We start from the raw sequence: 17,500 nt of genomic DNA on the forward strand, positions 1-17,500 counted from the left end.
AAGGGGGTACACGTGCCAGGGCGAACGTACAGCAAAGGGCCAGGTATGTGCCGTAGGGTGGAAGAGGTGGGAACGGAACAGCAGTGACGTCACCCAAGTGAGCACGGCACACTCGCTCGTTCTGGTGCACAAGTGACGTCACACGATTGAAAAATATCATCAAGATTAGTTCTATGATTGTTAAAAAAGAAAAAGAAAAAAAAAATCGAGGTCGATTATCCTATTGATTGAAACAAGTTGAAACAAGTTGAAATGATCGCATGGGTTTGCGAGCAATGGGATGTTCACAGGAATTACTGTGGCGTTTTGTCCAGAGGAAATGCGTCATGCGAGGCTATCATTCAGACGATAATGAAGTGTTTAAGTTCGTAGTGCATGAAAGCCACGACCAGTTAAGAGATCAAGCGTCCCAACTACTTTAAGCTTGGATGTAAGAGGTCCACGCTCGCTTCGACGCTGCACACTATCAGAGACTGCGACTCTCCCATTGTCATGACTGTTACTGCGTTAATCTGATTGGTCTCGGTCGGTCCCGAGCGCCTTGAGCGTCAGCCTTGTCATCTCAGAGACAGCGATTGAGCCCTGGCCACTCCGGTGATCTTCGAGATGGAATCCCGGCCATGGACACTGTAAGAGTTAGGGCCCCGCCGCTTTCCCTTCTGCGACCGGGGGAGTGAATACCTGGCTGTCCCCGGGGCTAGCACACTCCGTGGCCTCGCGGCGGCGTCCCTCGGGGGGACCGGGGTCCGCCGAGGGCTCAGCCCCGAGCGACTCCGTGATGAGCGCCGTGGCCACCCGCTTAATGGCGTAGGCGCCCATCCGAACTCTTTTCTCTGCAAAAGAGAGGGACAGGGGCGTCAACAACCGACTTACTAAGTTGGGCGAGTCCACGTCATGCAGCGAGGGCGCTTGGTAGACCAGGGCCGTGAATCCGTTCTGTCCCCGAGAGTGCGGGCGCGAGTGCGTGGGCGGCGAGGGCGGCGCGGGCGGCGGGGGGCTTCCTCCGCCCAGCTGGAAGGTGGCTGTGGCGTACGGGTAGATGTCTTCCTCACTGTACTCGCCTGTGTAGTGGTTATACACTGTTGTAGGGATTACTCGGGGGGGTTAAACGAGGCGGAACTTCAAGGTGTCCATTGAGGGGGATTGCTGAGTGGGAATGAGTGGGCTGAAGTTGTTTCACTCTGAGATGGGGTTCAAGGTGTTCTTTGAAGGTGTTGCTAGTTAAGAAGAAGTGGGTTATTTTGGCTCAGTTTCTTAATGCAAAGTTATGTTGTGGTAGTTTATTTTTTTGTGTGTCTGGATTGGTTATTTGATCTAAGTTATGTACTTCTTCCATGTTGTTTAATGGTGATGCGAAGGTGTATATGAATATATATGAATATACATGCCTACGTATAGACTTGGATTCTTTCTCTCTCTCTCTCTCTCTCTCTCTCTCTCCCCTCTCTCTCTCTCATACATACACACAAAACTCACATACATCTCAAAAGAAAGTTTAATTAGGGCACATGATAAAAAAAACATTCCTTAAATCTTACGTCCATCCATCTGATAGGGGCCATGACGTCATCTCATCAGCTGTTCACGAAACTTTTACAATGACGTCATCGCCAAGAACTGGCAGTTATGATTACGTCATCAACACCCATGACGTCATTACTCACCGTTATGATCCCTGAGTTCGGGCGTGGACTGAGGGGGGGCGGGGGGAGGCCTCCTGACGGTGGTGTACACGTCCTCCCTCGCCTGCATGGCCGTTTTCTCCTCTCCTGACGATGTGACGCCGTCAGGAACCTCTTTCTGACGTGGGCTGTTGGAAGGACCTGTGGGCGAAGGATTCAAGGGATGAAGAGAAATATCACATCACTATAAGGAGTATAAAATCTATAATTTTTTTTTAAATTCTTTATAAAGCTTACTACTATTGTTTTTTTCTAATGAGGTTTTGGTGATATTATAAGAGGATCCGCAAAGTAGATGAAATTTTGATAAAAAATGATGTCATAGGAAATAAATATCAGGCCTATATGCAGAAACTAGAATTTTCACATTTCTATCTTTATATTCTTTATCTTTATTTCTCTCTCTCTCTCTATCTATCTACCTTCATTTCTCTCTCTTTCTCTTTCTCTCTCTCTTTCCCTCTTTCTCTCTCTCTCTCTCTCTCTCTCTCTCTCTCTCTCTCTCTCTCCCTTTCACTTACTCTCTCTTCCCCCTCCTTCTCACTCTCTCTCTCTCTCTCTCTCTCTCTCTCTTCTCTCACTCTCTCCTCTCTCTCTCTCTCTAACTCCCTCCCTCTCCCTCCCTCCCTCCATCCCTCCCTCCCTCCATCCCCATCTCCATCCACCACATTCCCATACCTCCCTACCATGAAACCACACACCCATCCCCCTATCCTTTCCTCCACTCATCCATCCATCTATCTATCCACTTCTTCGTTATCCCTCTTTATCTTACGTCTCCTGAGGCAGACGCAGACAGTAGTGACGGTCAGGAGGAGTGCCAAGGCAGACACAGCGGCAGGCACCAACACTCGGGGGTCACGCCACACGGGTGAAGCGGGGGCGGTTCCTCCCCACACGCCTCCTCCTGTGCTCACGCCCATGCCTGCGGGAGGAAGGGGGGTTAGTGGATTTGTTGGGGATTTTATTTTTGTTGATTTTTTATTTTTTTTTTGTTTTTTTATTATCATTTATGTCTATTATGTTAGGTTTTGTGATTTTTTTATCGGTTTATTTGGTTTGTGTTTTTTGCTTTCTGTTTATTTATTTATTTATTATTATTATTATTTTTAATCTCTAGTGTTTTAGAAATTGGATCTTGTGATTTTTTTTATCGATTTAATGGGTCTGTGATTTTTTTTTTCGATTTATGTTGTTTTTGTTTTGTTTTATGTATTTTCGTCGGATTCTGTTTTTTGGGTTGATTTTTTAAAATAGATTTTATTTTTTTTCTGGTTAATTCAAGTGTTTATTAATTTACTTTCTATTTATTTTTTTTTATCCTCACTTACATAGTAATTCCTTCATTTAATTTAATCTTTTGTTTATTTACTATATCAAGTCTTCCTATAAATCCGATGTTCTTTTATTTATTCTCTTTTGTTTACTTCTTTCCTTCCATCAGATCCTTCTCGTATTGAGAGACAATGGATTAGCTAATCATATATCACATATAATTTTTACTTCAGAGATTCACCAATTGATTATTCATCGCCGTCTAATCAAGTCAATCAATCAATCAAGACAAAAGGACGAATCACTATCGAATCAAATCAACGTCTTCAATTCATCGATTCCATAAAATGATCAAAATCAAAGAATCAAGATCAAAGCATCAAAGTCAATCAAAGAGTCAAAACCAAAGAAAAAAATAAAAGAATGAAAACCAAAGAACCAAAATCAAACAATCAAAATCAAAGAATCAAGATCAAAGCATCAAATTCAAAGCAAAAAAAAAAAAAAAAAAAAAAATCAAAGAACGAGAATCAAAGACCGACCCACGAGGCAAAAGGTCACACGCACCTGTTCCTCCGCGACCTGGTGTGATGACCTTGTAGTGGGCGGGTGTGGCGCCCGCGGAGTTGTAGGCGGTCACGCGGAGTTCGTAGCGCTCGCCCGCATCAAGGCCGCCCACGGCATACGTTCGGGAGGGCGGGATCTCGCTACCGACTGGAAAGAGTGTGGGTCGATGGTGAGGTTGGTAGGAGGGGGTGTGGGGGGGGTTGGGGGTTGGGGTGGGGGTTGGGGGTTGGGGTGTGGGTGGGGGTAGGGGGTTGTTGGGGTGGGGGTGGGGGTGGGGGTGGGGGTGGGGTAGGGGTTGGGGTAGGGTTGGGGTGGGGGTTGGGGTTAGGGTAGGGGTTGGGGTTGGGGTGGGGGAGGTTGGGATATTTGATCTTAAAGGAAGTGAAAGTTTGTGATATTACTTTGTTGACTGTTTTTTTGTTGGTTGTTCTTTCTTTCTTTCTTTCTTTCTCTCTTTATCTCGGTCTCTATCTACCTTTCTCCCTCTCACCCATTCTCCCTCTTCTTCCTTCCTTTCAATCTTTCCCAATCTCTTCTCACCTCCCCATCCCACCCTCCCACCTTCCTTCCCACCCTCTAACCCAACCCCCCCTCCCATCCCATCCACCGACCTTACCCCCCCCATCTTCTAACCCCCACCCTCCCATCCCACCCACCGACCTTACCCCCCCATCTTCTAACCCCCCCCCCTCCTATCCCCCCACCCACCCACTACCCTCTCCCCCCCTCCCATCCCACCATCCCCCCCACCCACCCATGCCACCCTCCCATCCCACCCACCGACCTTACCCCCCCATCTTCTAACCCCCACCCTCCCATCCCACCTCCACTTCCATCCCACCCATCCATCCCACCCTCTAACCCACCCACCCTCCCATCCCACCCCCCTTCCATCCCACCCACCCACCCTCTAACCAACCCCCCTCCCATCCCACCCACCCCCCCTACCCTCTAACCCAACCCCCCCACCCTCCCTACCCTCTAACCCACCCCACTCACCTGTCGTCCAGTGCGCCATGGCCGCCAGCCGATACTGCACCGAGAAATGCGAGATGGGGCAGCCTCCGTCGCTCCACTGGGCAAGGTATAGAGTGGCTTGCGAGCTGTTACTGGTCACGAACTGAAACTGGGGAGGGGCTTCGGGAGGTCGTCCTTTCGTGCGGGCTTCCACGGTCGACGAGGCTGTGCTGGTGCCTGGAGGAGAGGGAAAGGAGGATAGGGAGAAGGATAAGGGGATGGGGTGGGGATGGTGGGGGATAGGAAGGGAGGGGGGAGGAAAGGGAGGGGAGGGGTGGGGGGATAGGGGGGAGGGATGGGAAGGGGGGATAGGGGGAGGAGAGGGAAGGGAGGGGAGGGGGGGATGGGGGATGGGAAGAGGGGGAAGGGGAAGGGAAGGGGGGAAGGGAGGAGAGGGATGGGCGAGAAGGGGAAAGGGAAGAGGGGAAAAAGGAAGGGAGGGAGAAGAGAGGAGAGGATGGGAAAATAAAGAGGGAGGGACGGGTGGGATTGAGGGATTGAAGGAAGGAGGGAGGGAGGAAGGGAAGGAGGGAGGGAAGGAGGGAGAGAGGGATGGAGGGAGGGTGGGTGGGAGGAAAGTGAAAAAGGGAGGGTGGGAGGGAGGGCGGAGAGGGAGAGGATGAAGGGAAGGATGAAGGGAAGGATGGGGGAGGAGGGAGGGTGTGAGAGGAGGAGAGAAGAGGAAGGTAAGAAGGAAGGAAGGAGGAAGAGGATGAGGAAGTGGAGCAGGAGGAAGTTTAATGGGAGGGGCAGCATCAAGAGGAGGAGGAGGAGGAGGATGAGAATGAGGAGGGGAGGAGGAAGAGGGAGACGACAATTACTATCATTATTATCATTATCATTATCATTACTGCTGTTGTTTGTATTATCACCATTACTACTATCATACTTACGATCATGATCATCAACATCACTCTTACGATGATGACCACCATCTGTGTCATCCTCATCATCACAAATATCATCACCATTTATATATATATATATATATTTATTTATTTATTTTTTTTTTTTACCTACAAACTCACAAAGACTTCCCAAAATAACCCCCAACCTACACCAACATAAATTCCCCACGGCCACATGATCTCCCCAACATAACCCACCAGAGCCCCCACCACATACCGATATGATTATGCGCCGTCAGATAAAAATGGTGGAGTGTGCCGCAGCGCAGGCCTTTGGCTGTGAAGGCCCGGTGGGACCCTGCTACTTCGGCGGTCATCCACTCCCCGCCAGCTGATCTGCAGGTGGAGAGGGAGGTGGAGGTGGAGGTGGAAGGGGGGGGAGGTGGAGGTGGAAGGGGGGATGGAGGTGGAAAGGAGGGATGGAGGTGGAGGTTTGAGGTGGAGGTGGAAAGGGGGGATGGAGGTGGAGGTGGAAAGGGGGGTAGAGGTGGAAGGGGGGGAGGTACAGGTGGAGGTGGAGGTGGAGAGGGAGGTGGAGGTGGAAAGGGGGGGGGGGAGTGGAGGTGAAAAGGAGGGGGGTGGAGGTGGAAAGGGGGGGATAGAGGTGGAAAGGGGTGGTGGTACAGGTGGAGGTTAAGGTGGAGGTAGAGGTGGTGGTAGAGATGGAGGTGGAAGTGGAGAGGGGGAAGTGGGTTAGAAATGTTAATAAGTGGTTTGTTTTTGTTTATGGTCGATGGTTGAAAATATGAAGGATGAAAATTTTATATTAGTCATCCTCATAAGCTGATCTAAATATTTTCCAAAAAGCTTAATTGTTTATGATGGATAGATAAAAAGAGAGATTGTGACTTGGAGGTGTGCTTTTAGATACTAATGAAAAGAAGGAAGATAATGAAGAAAGAAAGGTGGAAGAAGAGAGGATGAAAGGGGAAAGTAGAAGATATTAAGGATAGAAGAGAGAGAGAGAGAGAAGTAAGACTACGAAGAAAACAAACAAATACACAAACAGATGAAAAAAAAGAAAAATAAAGTAAAATAAGATAGAATAAAAGAGAGAAAGAGATATAATCAAAAGAAATAAAACTCGCAAAAATATAAGATAAATAGATGAATAAAGACAGAAAGAGATGAAAAAAACTGAAAAAAATGTAAAAAAAAACTCAAAGATTATAAAAAGAAAAACAGAAAGAGATAAAAAAACACAAAAGAAAAAAAAAAAAATCTAAAAAAAAATAAACAACAAATCAAAATATACGATAAAATAAAATCAAATAAGATAAAAAGAAAAGAACGAAAAAAAGACACGAGCCCTTCCACGCCCTTGCCATACCTGTAGTGCAAGGTGGCGCCCTGCAACGACGCGCCGCCCGTATCCTCCACACTCCACTGCACGCGGATGGAGGAGGCCGTCGTTTCCGTCACGTGGAGGGAGGGTGCTGAAGGAGGCACTGCAGGAGGGGATGGAGGTTATGAGGTCATGAGGTTGTGAGGTTATGAGGTTATGAGGGTATGAGGTAATGAGGATATGTGTAAGGATTTTTTTTTTTTTTTTTTTGGTTTGTATGGTTGGGGTTTGTGTTTGGAAGGTGTTTTGATTTTTTTTTTTTTTTTTTTTTTAAGGGAGGAATTAAGGAAAGTCTTAGGGGGAAATTCGTCATGGGTTTTGATTAATAAATTGACACACACACACACACACACACACTTCCACACCTCCAAACACACCTCCAAACACACACACACACACACACACACACACACACATACACACAAACACATACACAAACTTCGACACCTCCAAACACACACACACACACACTTCCAAACACACACACACACTTCCAAACACACACACACACACACACACACACACACACACACACACATATATATATATATATATATATATATATATATATATATATGTATATATATATATATATTTTTTTTTACTTATTTAGTTATATATATATATATATATATATATATATATATATATATATATATATATATATATATATATATTTTTTTTTTTTTTTTTTTTTTTTTTTTTTTTTTTTTTTTCTTTTTTCTTTCTTTTTTACTTATTTAGTTATATATAAATAGATATAGTTATATAGATAGATAGATAGATAAACAACTCCAAACACACTTCCACACCTCCAAACACCCCCCCACACACACACACTTACAAACACTACTAACCAAGAACGGTGAGATTGTAAGTAACGGAGTCCACGCCATGGTGGTTCGACGCCGTACAAGTATACTGTCCACTGTCACTCCTCTGTATATCGGTGAGTGTCAGTGTACCGTCGGGCTGTACCGTAAACCTGCGAGGAAAAGTAAGTTTATTTGGTATTTATTTCGTCTTTTTTTGGATGAATTTTCGTTTAGTTTGTTATTTTTGTTATTATATAGATAACAGCATTTACATATAATGATAAAAACAATTTAAAAGGTATTTAAATTGTTAAGATAATTAATTAAGATAATTGTAGTGATCAAAATTGTGATGGTAATGATTATGATAACGATAATAATAATGATGATGATGAAATTGATAAAATTGTTAATGATGGTAACAATAACAAAACGATAATAATGCAAATATTAATATTAATAATTACAAAAATAATGATGATAATAACAACAATAAAACAATAAAAGACCAAACAACATCCCACGCCCTCATAATCAGTCTCATTATCAACTCATCCCCATCCATTTAAGACTTCTCTCACTTCTCTCTTCACGCCCACTCTTCCCAACTCACGCCCACACTTCCCTCCTCACGCCCACACTTCTCTCTTCACGCCCACTCTTCCCACCTCACGCCCACATTTCCCTCCTCACTCCCACACTTCTCTCTTCACGCCCACTCTTCCCACCTCACGCCCACACTTCTCTCCTCACGCCCACACTTCCCTCCTCACGCCCACACTTCCCTCCTCACGCCCACACTTCTCTATTCACGCCCACACTTCTCTCCTCACGCACACACTTCAAACCTCACGCCCACACTACCCACCTCACACCCACCCTTCCCTCCTCACACCCACCCTTCCCTCCTCACGCCCACACTTCTCTCCTCACGCCCACACTTCCCACCTCACGCCCACACCACCCTCATCACGCCCACTGACCTCGAATGCGAATCGGGAATGTGTAACGTCTCGTGGCTCCAAGTCAACACAGGTTCAGGGACGCCCACAGCACCACAGGGTAAACTCACGTCCTCCTTCCACGCTGCCGTCAGGTTCCCGCCCACCGCCCATATGCCGGCGCCCACTGTGAGGGGTGGAGGTGGAGGTTCAGGTGGAGGAGGAGATGGTGGAGGAGATGGGAGGGGGAGGTTAAGGTGGAGGTGGGGGTTGAGGTGGGAGGGGCAGGGGGATGTGGAGGTGGGGGTTGAGGTGGGAGGGGCAGGGGGATGTGGGAGGGGGAGGGGGAGGGGGAGGGGGATGTGGGAGGGGGAGGGGGAGATGGGAGGGGGAGGGGAAGGGGGAGGGGGAGGTTCAGGTGGAGGTGGGAGGGGGAGGTTCAGGTGGGAGGTGGGAGGGGGAGGTGGAGGTGGAAGTTGAGGTGGAGGAGGAGGAGGAGGGGGAGGTGGGAGGGAGAGGGGGAGGTGGAGGTTGAGATTGAGGTTGAGGTGGAGGGAGAAGGTAAGTGGAGGTGCAAGAGTATGTGGGAATGGAGGTAGTGGTGACATTGAGGCGAATATGAGGAGGAGGAGGAGGAGGAGGAGGAGGAGGAGGAGGAGGAGGAAGAAGAGGAGGAGGTGGAGGAAACGGAGATGAAGGTGGAAGGGGTTGAGGGATGAGAAAATAGCATGGTGAGGTTGTGTCCTAGTTTACAGGTAGTACAGGGCTTGTGTGAGTTTGTAAACTGTAAAGTATTTTGGGCTGGATTTTTTTTTGTTATTTTTCTTTGATTTCTTCTTTTGGGTTGTAGAGTGTGTGTTTTTTGTAGGTTTGGGTTTGGGTTAAATTGTTTGTTTTGTAAGTTGTAAAAGGTGTTTTGTGTTGTTATGTTGTGTTTTTACTATTTTCCTCAATTAGTAATTTATAATAATTAATATATTATACTCATATGAAATCTATATCTATATGATATATATATTTACAATTTATAAACTATAGGTTTGAACACTGTTTGATTTAAGTTTGAAATCAATATACGAACTTTAATAACATTAGACATGCACTATTAATAACAACGGGTGGGGAGAGGTATCATAATTCTTCAACATAGACTCATGAAGATAGACAGAACACCAATCGTTCTATACGACATCAATTCATCAAGATAGGTGATGAGTGGGGGGGGGGGTGTAGAAAATATATCCGAGCACCTTACCTGTATGTGAAGGAGTAACCACAGTAACGCTGCTTTTAGGACCTTCGCCCATTCGTGTTGAGGCTGTGACCCATACCTAAGGGTTGATAAGATAAGATAAGGGTTAATAACATATAATAACACTATATGATATAATATAGTATGATATGATATACTATAATAACATAGATGAGGGTTGGATGAGCTTTGTTATGTTTGTTTGTTATTGAATGAGAATCCCTATATTTTTTTTCCTCGTAAGGCAAGTTTGTAATGGGTTTCCTAATATAGAAAACGGGTTATACTATGATTTCATCGAAAGAAACTAAATATAAATATTTCTTTTTAAGTATCGGATTTGTATTGTATCTTTATTACCTAAGAAAATTAAAGACTGACGTTTTTTCTAGATTGTTCTTATAGATTGAAAATATCAAGGACTCATCTATACTAAAAAAACTTCCAAAATAAAGCTAATGCTAGGAAGGCTAGGTCTACTAGTTCATAAATACAACCAAAATACCTCCCTGCGTGACGTCAGACAGTCCACATTTAGCATCTTATTAACGCTAATAAAATCCCTTTCAGTATATCCCTTAGTATAACAACATCCCTCTTATCACAACAGAACACACCCTTAAGAGACACCCTTAAAAGACACCCTTAAGAGACACCCTTAAAAGACACCCTTAAGAGACACCCTTAAAGGACACCCTTAAGAGACACCCTTAAAAGACACCCTTAAGAGACACCCTTAAAAGACACCCTTAAGAGACACCCTTAAGAGACACCCTTAAGAGACACCCTTAAAAGACACCCTTAAGAGGCACCCTTAAGAGACACCCTTAAAAGACACCCTTAAGAGACACCCTTAAAAGACACCCTTAAGAGACACCCTTAAGAGACACCCTTAAGAGACGCCCTTAAGAGACACCCTTAAAAGACACCCTTAAGAGACACCCTTAAGAGACATCCTCAAAAGACACCCTTAAGAAACACCTTTAAAAGACACCCTTAAGAGACGCCCTTAAGAGACACCCTCAAAAGACACCCTTAAGAAACACCTTTAAAAGACACCCTTAAGAGACGCCCTTAAGAGACGCCCTTAAGAGACACCCTTAAAAGACACCCTTAAGAGACACCCTTAAGAGACATCCTCAAAAGACACCCTTAAGAAACACTTTTAAAAGACACCCTAAGAAACACCTTTAAAAGACACCCTTAAGAGACGCCCTTAAGAGACACCCTTAAGAGACACCCTCAAAAGACACCCTTAAGAAACACCTTTAAAAGACACCCTTAAGAGACGCCCTTAAGAGACACCCTCAAAAGACACCCTTAAGAAACACTTTTAAAAGACACCCTTAAGAAACACCTTTAAAAGACACCCTTAAAAAACACCTTTAAAAGACACCCTTATAAGACACCCTCAAAAGACACCCTTAAGAGACACCCTTAAGAGACCACACACCCTCACCTCATGTGTAGTGTGAGGAAGGTCATGCAAGGTCAAGTGCGTGACGTGAGGGCCAACGCGGCGGGTGTGAGGCATACTCCGACTTCCTGCCGACGCCCAGTGAACTGTGTAGCGCGTGATGCGGCCTCGCGGGCGTAAGGGCGGCGCCCACGATACCACGGCGGCGCGAGGACCTGACACCACGGCCTTCACGCGGGCTGGGGCTTCGGGGACTGGGTGGATGGAAGGGAAAGAACGATGATAAAGAATGTGGATAGAAATGGGATTAGAAGAGAAAGAATGTGGATAAAAATGGGATTAGAAGAGAAAGAATGTGGATAAAAATGGGATTAGAAGAGAAAGAATGTGGATAGAAATGTGATTAGGAGAAAAAGAATAAGGATAGAAATGGGATTAGAAGAGAAAGAATGTGGATAGAAATGGGATTAGAAGAGAAAGAATGTGGATAGAAATGGGATTAGAAGAGAAAGAATAAGGATAGAAATGGGATTAGAAGAGAAAGAATGTGGATAGAAATGGGATTAGAAGAGAAAGAATGTGGATAGAAATGGGATTAGAAGAGAAAGAATGTGGATAGAAATGGGATTAGAAGAGAAAGAATAAGGATAGAAATGGGATTAGAAGAGAAAGAATAAGGATAGAAATGGGATTAGAAGAAAAAGAATGTGGATAGAAATGGGATTAGAAGAGAAAGAATGTGGATAGAAATGGGATTAGAAGAGAAAGAATGTGGATAAAAATGGGATTAGAAGAGAAAGAATGTGGATAGAAATGGGATTAGAAGAGAAAGAATGTGGATAGAAATGGGATTAGGAGAGAAAGAATGTGGATAGAAATGGGATTAGAAGAGAAAGAATGTGGATAGAAATGGGATTAGGAGAGAAAGAATGTGGATAGAAATGGGATTAGAAGAGAAAGAATGTGGATAGAAATGGGATTAGAAGAAAAAGAATGTGGATAGAAATGGGATTAGAAGAGAAAGAATGTGGATAGAAATGGGATTAGAAGAGAAAGAATGTGGATAGAAATGGGATTAGAAGAGAAAGAATGTGGATAGAAATGGGATTAGATGAGAAAGAATGTGGATAGAAATGGGATTAGAAGAGAAAGAATGTGGATAGAAATGGGATTAGAAGAGAAAGAATGTGGATAGAAATGGGATTAGATGAGAAAGAATGTGGATAGAAATGGGATTAGAAGAAAAAGAATGTGGATAGAAATGGGATTAGAAGAGAAAGAATGTGGATAGAAATGGGATTAGGAGAAAAAGAATGTGGATAGAAATGGAAGGATGTTGATAAAAATAGTAAGGGAAGAGAAAGAAAAGATAATGGAATAAAACGGAAATAACGTGAATAAAGAAGGGAGAAAGAGAGGATTCGAATAAGAGAATGAGAATAAAGATGAGAGAATATGGATGAAAAGGGGAAACAGGTTGATAAAATAAGATAAAAATGAGTAGACGAAGGCAAAAAAAGAGAATAGGTAGAAATAACAGACAGACAATAACAATGAGAGAATGGGAACAGAAATAAGAAAATATGAAAAAAAAAGAAAGAATAAGGATATAAATGAGGATAATAGTTATGAGAATAATGTATTTCCCATTGTGGTTGTTACTGAAAGAAATCCTTATTTACTTGATTACGACTTTCCCCTTGCTTTATATATATTCAAATCTCTACATCGTTTAGGTACAATAAAATCTGTACAATAATGTCTATAAAATCAATACTTTTCTTATACAGGAAGCGAATACACAAGAAAAATTATAAGTAAAAGGAGAGTAATATACTTCGAAATGATAGCTAATTGGGATTTAATTCTAAATGAAGCCAATTTATTAAACCTCGACAAATCTAGAAAAATTACATTAACGACATGTTAAGCAGCCATAATAGGAGAGGAAGCCGCCTATTTGTGGGTGTTTAATGTTCATCTCTGTACGCACGTTACTGTATCTGTATTCTGTATGCATATGCTTCTGTATCTTTGTTTTGTGTGCCTGTGTTTCTGTGTCTGTGTTTTTGTGTCTCTGTGTTTTGTGTATCTATGTTTCTGTATCTGTGTTTTGTGTATCTGTGTTTCTGTATCTGTGTTTTGTGTATCTGTGTTTCTGTATCTGTGTTTTGTGTATCTGTGTTTTGTGTATCTGTTTCTGTATCTTTGTTTTGTGTATCTTTATTTCTGTATCTGTGTTTTGTTTACCTGTGTCACTGCATCCATGTTTTGTGTACCTATGTCACTGTTTTGTGTGTATATGTTTCTGTGTCATTGTTTTGTGTGCCTGTATTTCTGTATATGTATTTTGTGTACCCGTGTTTCTGTGTTTCTGTTATGTGTACCTATGTTTCTGTATATCTGTGTTGTGTACCTGTGTTTCTGTATCTCTTGTGTACCTGTGTTTCTGTACCTATGTGTTGTGCACCTGTCTTTCTGTATCTGTGTTTTGTGTACCTGTTTTACTATACGGAAGTTCTACGCACCCGTGTTACTATATGTGTGCTCTATGTAAACGTCAAACCCACGTACCGTCCTGCTCAGTGGTACAGACGAGAGGAAGGGACGGTACACCTTCTCCCGCCCTCGTGGACGCCGCTACACTGACGCTGTAGTTAGTCCAGGGTTTCAGACTTGTCAGTGTAGCTCGCAGACCTTCAGAGATTACACTGCCGCTCCGACTGTCTTCTGTTGGGAGAGGGAGAGGGAGGGGGAAGGGGAGGGGGATAAATTAGTTCTATCACTGCCATCAAAGGACGAATCATTCTAGTCAGTTGGAAAGTAAAAAAAAAAAAAAAAAAAAAAAAAAAAAAAACATAAGCGTTTTGTTTATAACTAAAAATTAGATACACGTAATTCTCTCATTATCTATAACTATATCTATATCTATAATAGTTGATATCAGCACATATTTCCAAAAGAGACTCCTACTTACCGTGGGAAGCTATCTGGGTGTAAGTGACTCTGTAGTTCGTGATTATGCCATTGGCTTGGCGAGGGGGAGGCGGCGACCACGTCACGACAACACTTGATGACGTCACCGTTTCACAGGTCACGTGACCAGGTGGTGCTCCAGGCTCTGTTGGGACGATGTGTGCAGATACATGTATATTGTAACTAAAGAGAATATCAAGCTAGTGATTATTTTAGTGAATTGAAATCAAGACACTGGATCAACTCACGCATCTATGTATCTAGATATAGAGATACATATTTATCTATATACAAACAAACATACACAGAGGCATACACAAGAGTATTTTGGATCATCAACCTGTCCACCTTTAAGAGATCTACGTGACTTACTGTCTTCGAGCGTGGTGCCCAGTGCGGGTGGCGAGGCCGGACCCGCACCCCGAGAATTGAAAGCTTGGAGTACAACAGAGTAACGGGCGTGAGGGCGGAGACCCGCTAATGTGGCGGTAGTTACGCCCACGCTGTCAACGCCCACTGTGGTGAAGTTGTATGCTCCACCCTCGGTCTCACTAGCAAGAGGAAAAAAATGAAAAGGAAAAATAAAATTAAGATGAATCATAGGAATGGTACCATCAGACACACAAGTCTACGGAAACACAACCCACATTTAACTTACTTTTGCTTGGCTATCTAAAACTTATGATATAACTCCAAATCCATGCCTATTAGAATCATAGGAGAGTCCATGATATATATGGTCATAAAATAACAAAAGGGGTTTCCCTATACAAGCAAAACACTGACCTGTCATCTTTGTAGCCCAGGTAGTACCCAAGGACAGTGCCATGGGTAAGGTTCTCGTGAGGGGGCTCCCAGCTCACCTGCAGCGCCGTCGACGACACTGGCACCACCTTTCAGAAATTGAGTAGTTGCAATCGCTACCTTTCATTTGCAAATTTACGTGGGTGCGTGTATGTATATTTACGTACGTGCCGTGTGCGTATTTAAGTGTATGTGTATATCTCTTTATGAATATTTTTGTACAATTCAAGAGAAAAAATGTGATACAAATCATGATCTAAATCAGAATATAAATCTCCAGTAAATATCAATCTATCACCTAAAATAAAAATAAAATCGGTCTGACCTACCCTGACATTCTGCGGATGACCCGACGGGGCTTCTTCCTGCGTCTTGACCCTGAGAGGCGAGGACTGCTGGCTACGTCCAACCCGGTTCTCCGCCACGACCGTAAACACGTACATCGTAGCGGGCAGGAGGCCTTCGATACGGACGCGTCTCTGGTCGCCTTCGACGGTTACTTCGCGGGGGGCGCCGAACAGACCCTCTGCAGGAAAGACATTCTGTTTGGTGTGTGTTTTTTTCTTCTTCTTCTTTATTGTCTGACTGTGTTGATTCGTTCGTGACTGGCGTATGGGTGAAGATTTATAGCACGAGTTTTGAAGGTATGATTCTGTCCTTCCTATAAAGGTACATATATACAGACATGCAGATGTACGATTGTGAAGAACTTCTTGTATTAAGAAAACAAAACGAATAATCTCACAGATAATTACACACAGGGAAGTAATAACTCTCTCTCTCCCCCTCTCTATCTCTCTCTCTCTCTCTCTCTCTGTCTCTCTCTGTCTCTCTCTTTCTCTCCCTCTCCCTCTCTCTCTCTCTCCTTCTCTCCCTCTCTCTCTCTCTCTCTCCCTATTTCTCTCTCTCTCAACCGCCCTCTTTCCCGACCTTGAGACTGTTGGGTATCGTGGGACGTGAAGGTGACGATGTAGGCGGAGATGGGCGCGTTGGAGTCCTCTGGGGGCGTCCAGGTCAGAGTCAGGTGTCGAGAGCCTTCCTCCTCCACGCCCACGCCAGAAGGAGGCCCTGGGACGTCTACGAAAGGAAGGATGAAAGAGAAGAGGAGGAGAAAAGAGGAAAAAAAAAAGGTTGGTGTTAGTTGTGGGTACATTCGTTTATGGTTTTGGTCGTTGTTTTATGGCGAATAAGCGCTTATTTTGATATTTAAATTCATGTTTGATTGATCATTAGAGTTGTAAAGCTTATTTCAATTATATTCATCGTGTGCATTTAAAGATGATAGATTTGCAAATGAAGTCTAATTCATGTTTGGTGAATTACTAGTTCAATATAATTTATTTTCAAGTATTAAACACAGTAATTTAAAACGATGACTTGAATACTCCTAACAATAATCACTACAATTATCAAAACGGTTCACTATATTTTCCACCAATAATAAACCAAGACTAAAAACATAGCTAATTAATAACTAAACCCACTTTTATAACTATTGCAACTAGAACTGCAACTAGACCTGTTCCTCACTGAAGAACCTTACCTTGCACGAGGAGGTGGAAGTCAGCAGTGAGAGAACCATGCGTGTTGGTAGCAGTGCATACGTATGTACCAGAATCTCCTACGTGGGTTGACCTCAGCACCAGCTCGGTAACCTGACCTGTGTCAACTTCCCGCTCCGACAACTCATACCTGTAATGTTGCAAGTTGCATTGAAGAACAGTCATAGTAGTAAGGCAAACACAACCAAGAAAATAATAAACCGTAACTTTTTTTTTTTTTTTTTTTTTTTTTTTACCTTATCACTATAGAGATGTTACTGTGTTCGTTTTTGGATTCGTTGCAGACTGGTTGATACTCAATATGTATTGCTAAGGACAAGTAAATCATTATGCAAAGGCTTATTCTATAATACGGTAACGTCTATGGTATTTATCAGAATTCAGTCACCATTTCGACCACGTCCCATCAAACCGGAAAATAGGTAATAATTAACATCTTACTAATAAAACCTACGGAGAAAAATCTAGAATGATTAAAAAACAACAACAACAACAACAAAAACAACAACAACAACAGCAACAACAGTTACTTGCGTTGACCGAAATTGGCAACCCTTTCCCCTCACCTTGGCAACGCTGGCAGGGGGGCGCCGTCCCTGGTCCAAACCAGCTTGAGCGGGATGTCCCCATGGGCTTCGCAGGTTAGCGTCGCCGTTGCTCCTACGACCACCTGTTGGCGTTGGCTCCTGACCGCGAACCACGGCGGTTCTGTTGTTAAGGTTATCTTGTTAGTGATAAATAGATGTTAAGTTTTTTTTTCTCTCTCTCCTTTTTAATTGTTCAGAAGAAGTATATTGCAAAATTACCAAATGGGATTGAGGAAAACACATGTTTGTCGGAAAGGAAAAAAACGGAAAGAAAGGACAAAAACTAGATAAGAAAAAGAGGGAAATATAAACACAACGATAAAAATATTTTTTCTTTACTTACTCTTTCCAT

At 43.4% G+C, this 17,500-nt stretch overlaps 1 protein-coding gene across 1 annotated transcript in view; it reads right to left on the reverse strand.

Moving 5' to 3' along the window:
• LOC122253624 (cell adhesion molecule Dscam2) overlaps window positions 1–17,500 on the reverse strand; it is a 91,528-nt gene that overhangs the window by 10,227 nt on the left and 63,801 nt on the right. The window contains exons 11-29 of the mRNA XM_086532491.1: window positions 17,128–17,269; window positions 16,543–16,691; window positions 15,930–16,076; window positions 15,329–15,525; window positions 14,982–15,088; window positions 14,568–14,746; window positions 14,197–14,340; window positions 13,794–13,949; window positions 11,262–11,473; window positions 9,806–9,881; window positions 8,593–8,737; window positions 7,652–7,779; window positions 6,780–6,897; window positions 5,667–5,785; window positions 4,524–4,718; window positions 3,525–3,671; window positions 2,458–2,607; window positions 1,665–1,823; window positions 874–1,061 (exon numbers count right to left, since the gene is read on the reverse strand). Coding sequence (XP_086388617.1) covers window positions 874–1,061; window positions 1,665–1,823; window positions 2,458–2,607; window positions 3,525–3,671; window positions 4,524–4,718; window positions 5,667–5,785; window positions 6,780–6,897; window positions 7,652–7,779; window positions 8,593–8,737; window positions 9,806–9,881; window positions 11,262–11,473; window positions 13,794–13,949; window positions 14,197–14,340; window positions 14,568–14,746; window positions 14,982–15,088; window positions 15,329–15,525; window positions 15,930–16,076; window positions 16,543–16,691; window positions 17,128–17,269 — 2,858 coding nt within the window. The remainder of the gene's footprint in view (window positions 1–873; window positions 1,062–1,664; window positions 1,824–2,457; window positions 2,608–3,524; window positions 3,672–4,523; window positions 4,719–5,666; window positions 5,786–6,779; window positions 6,898–7,651; window positions 7,780–8,592; window positions 8,738–9,805; window positions 9,882–11,261; window positions 11,474–13,793; window positions 13,950–14,196; window positions 14,341–14,567; window positions 14,747–14,981; window positions 15,089–15,328; window positions 15,526–15,929; window positions 16,077–16,542; window positions 16,692–17,127; window positions 17,270–17,500) is intronic.

Source organism: Penaeus japonicus, unplaced genomic scaffold (assembly GCF_977035675.1).
Source record: "Penaeus japonicus unplaced genomic scaffold, GWHDUDI00000001_assembly GWHDUDI00000037, whole genome shotgun sequence".
Taxonomy (NCBI): Eukaryota; Metazoa; Arthropoda; class Malacostraca; order Decapoda; family Penaeidae; genus Penaeus; species Penaeus japonicus.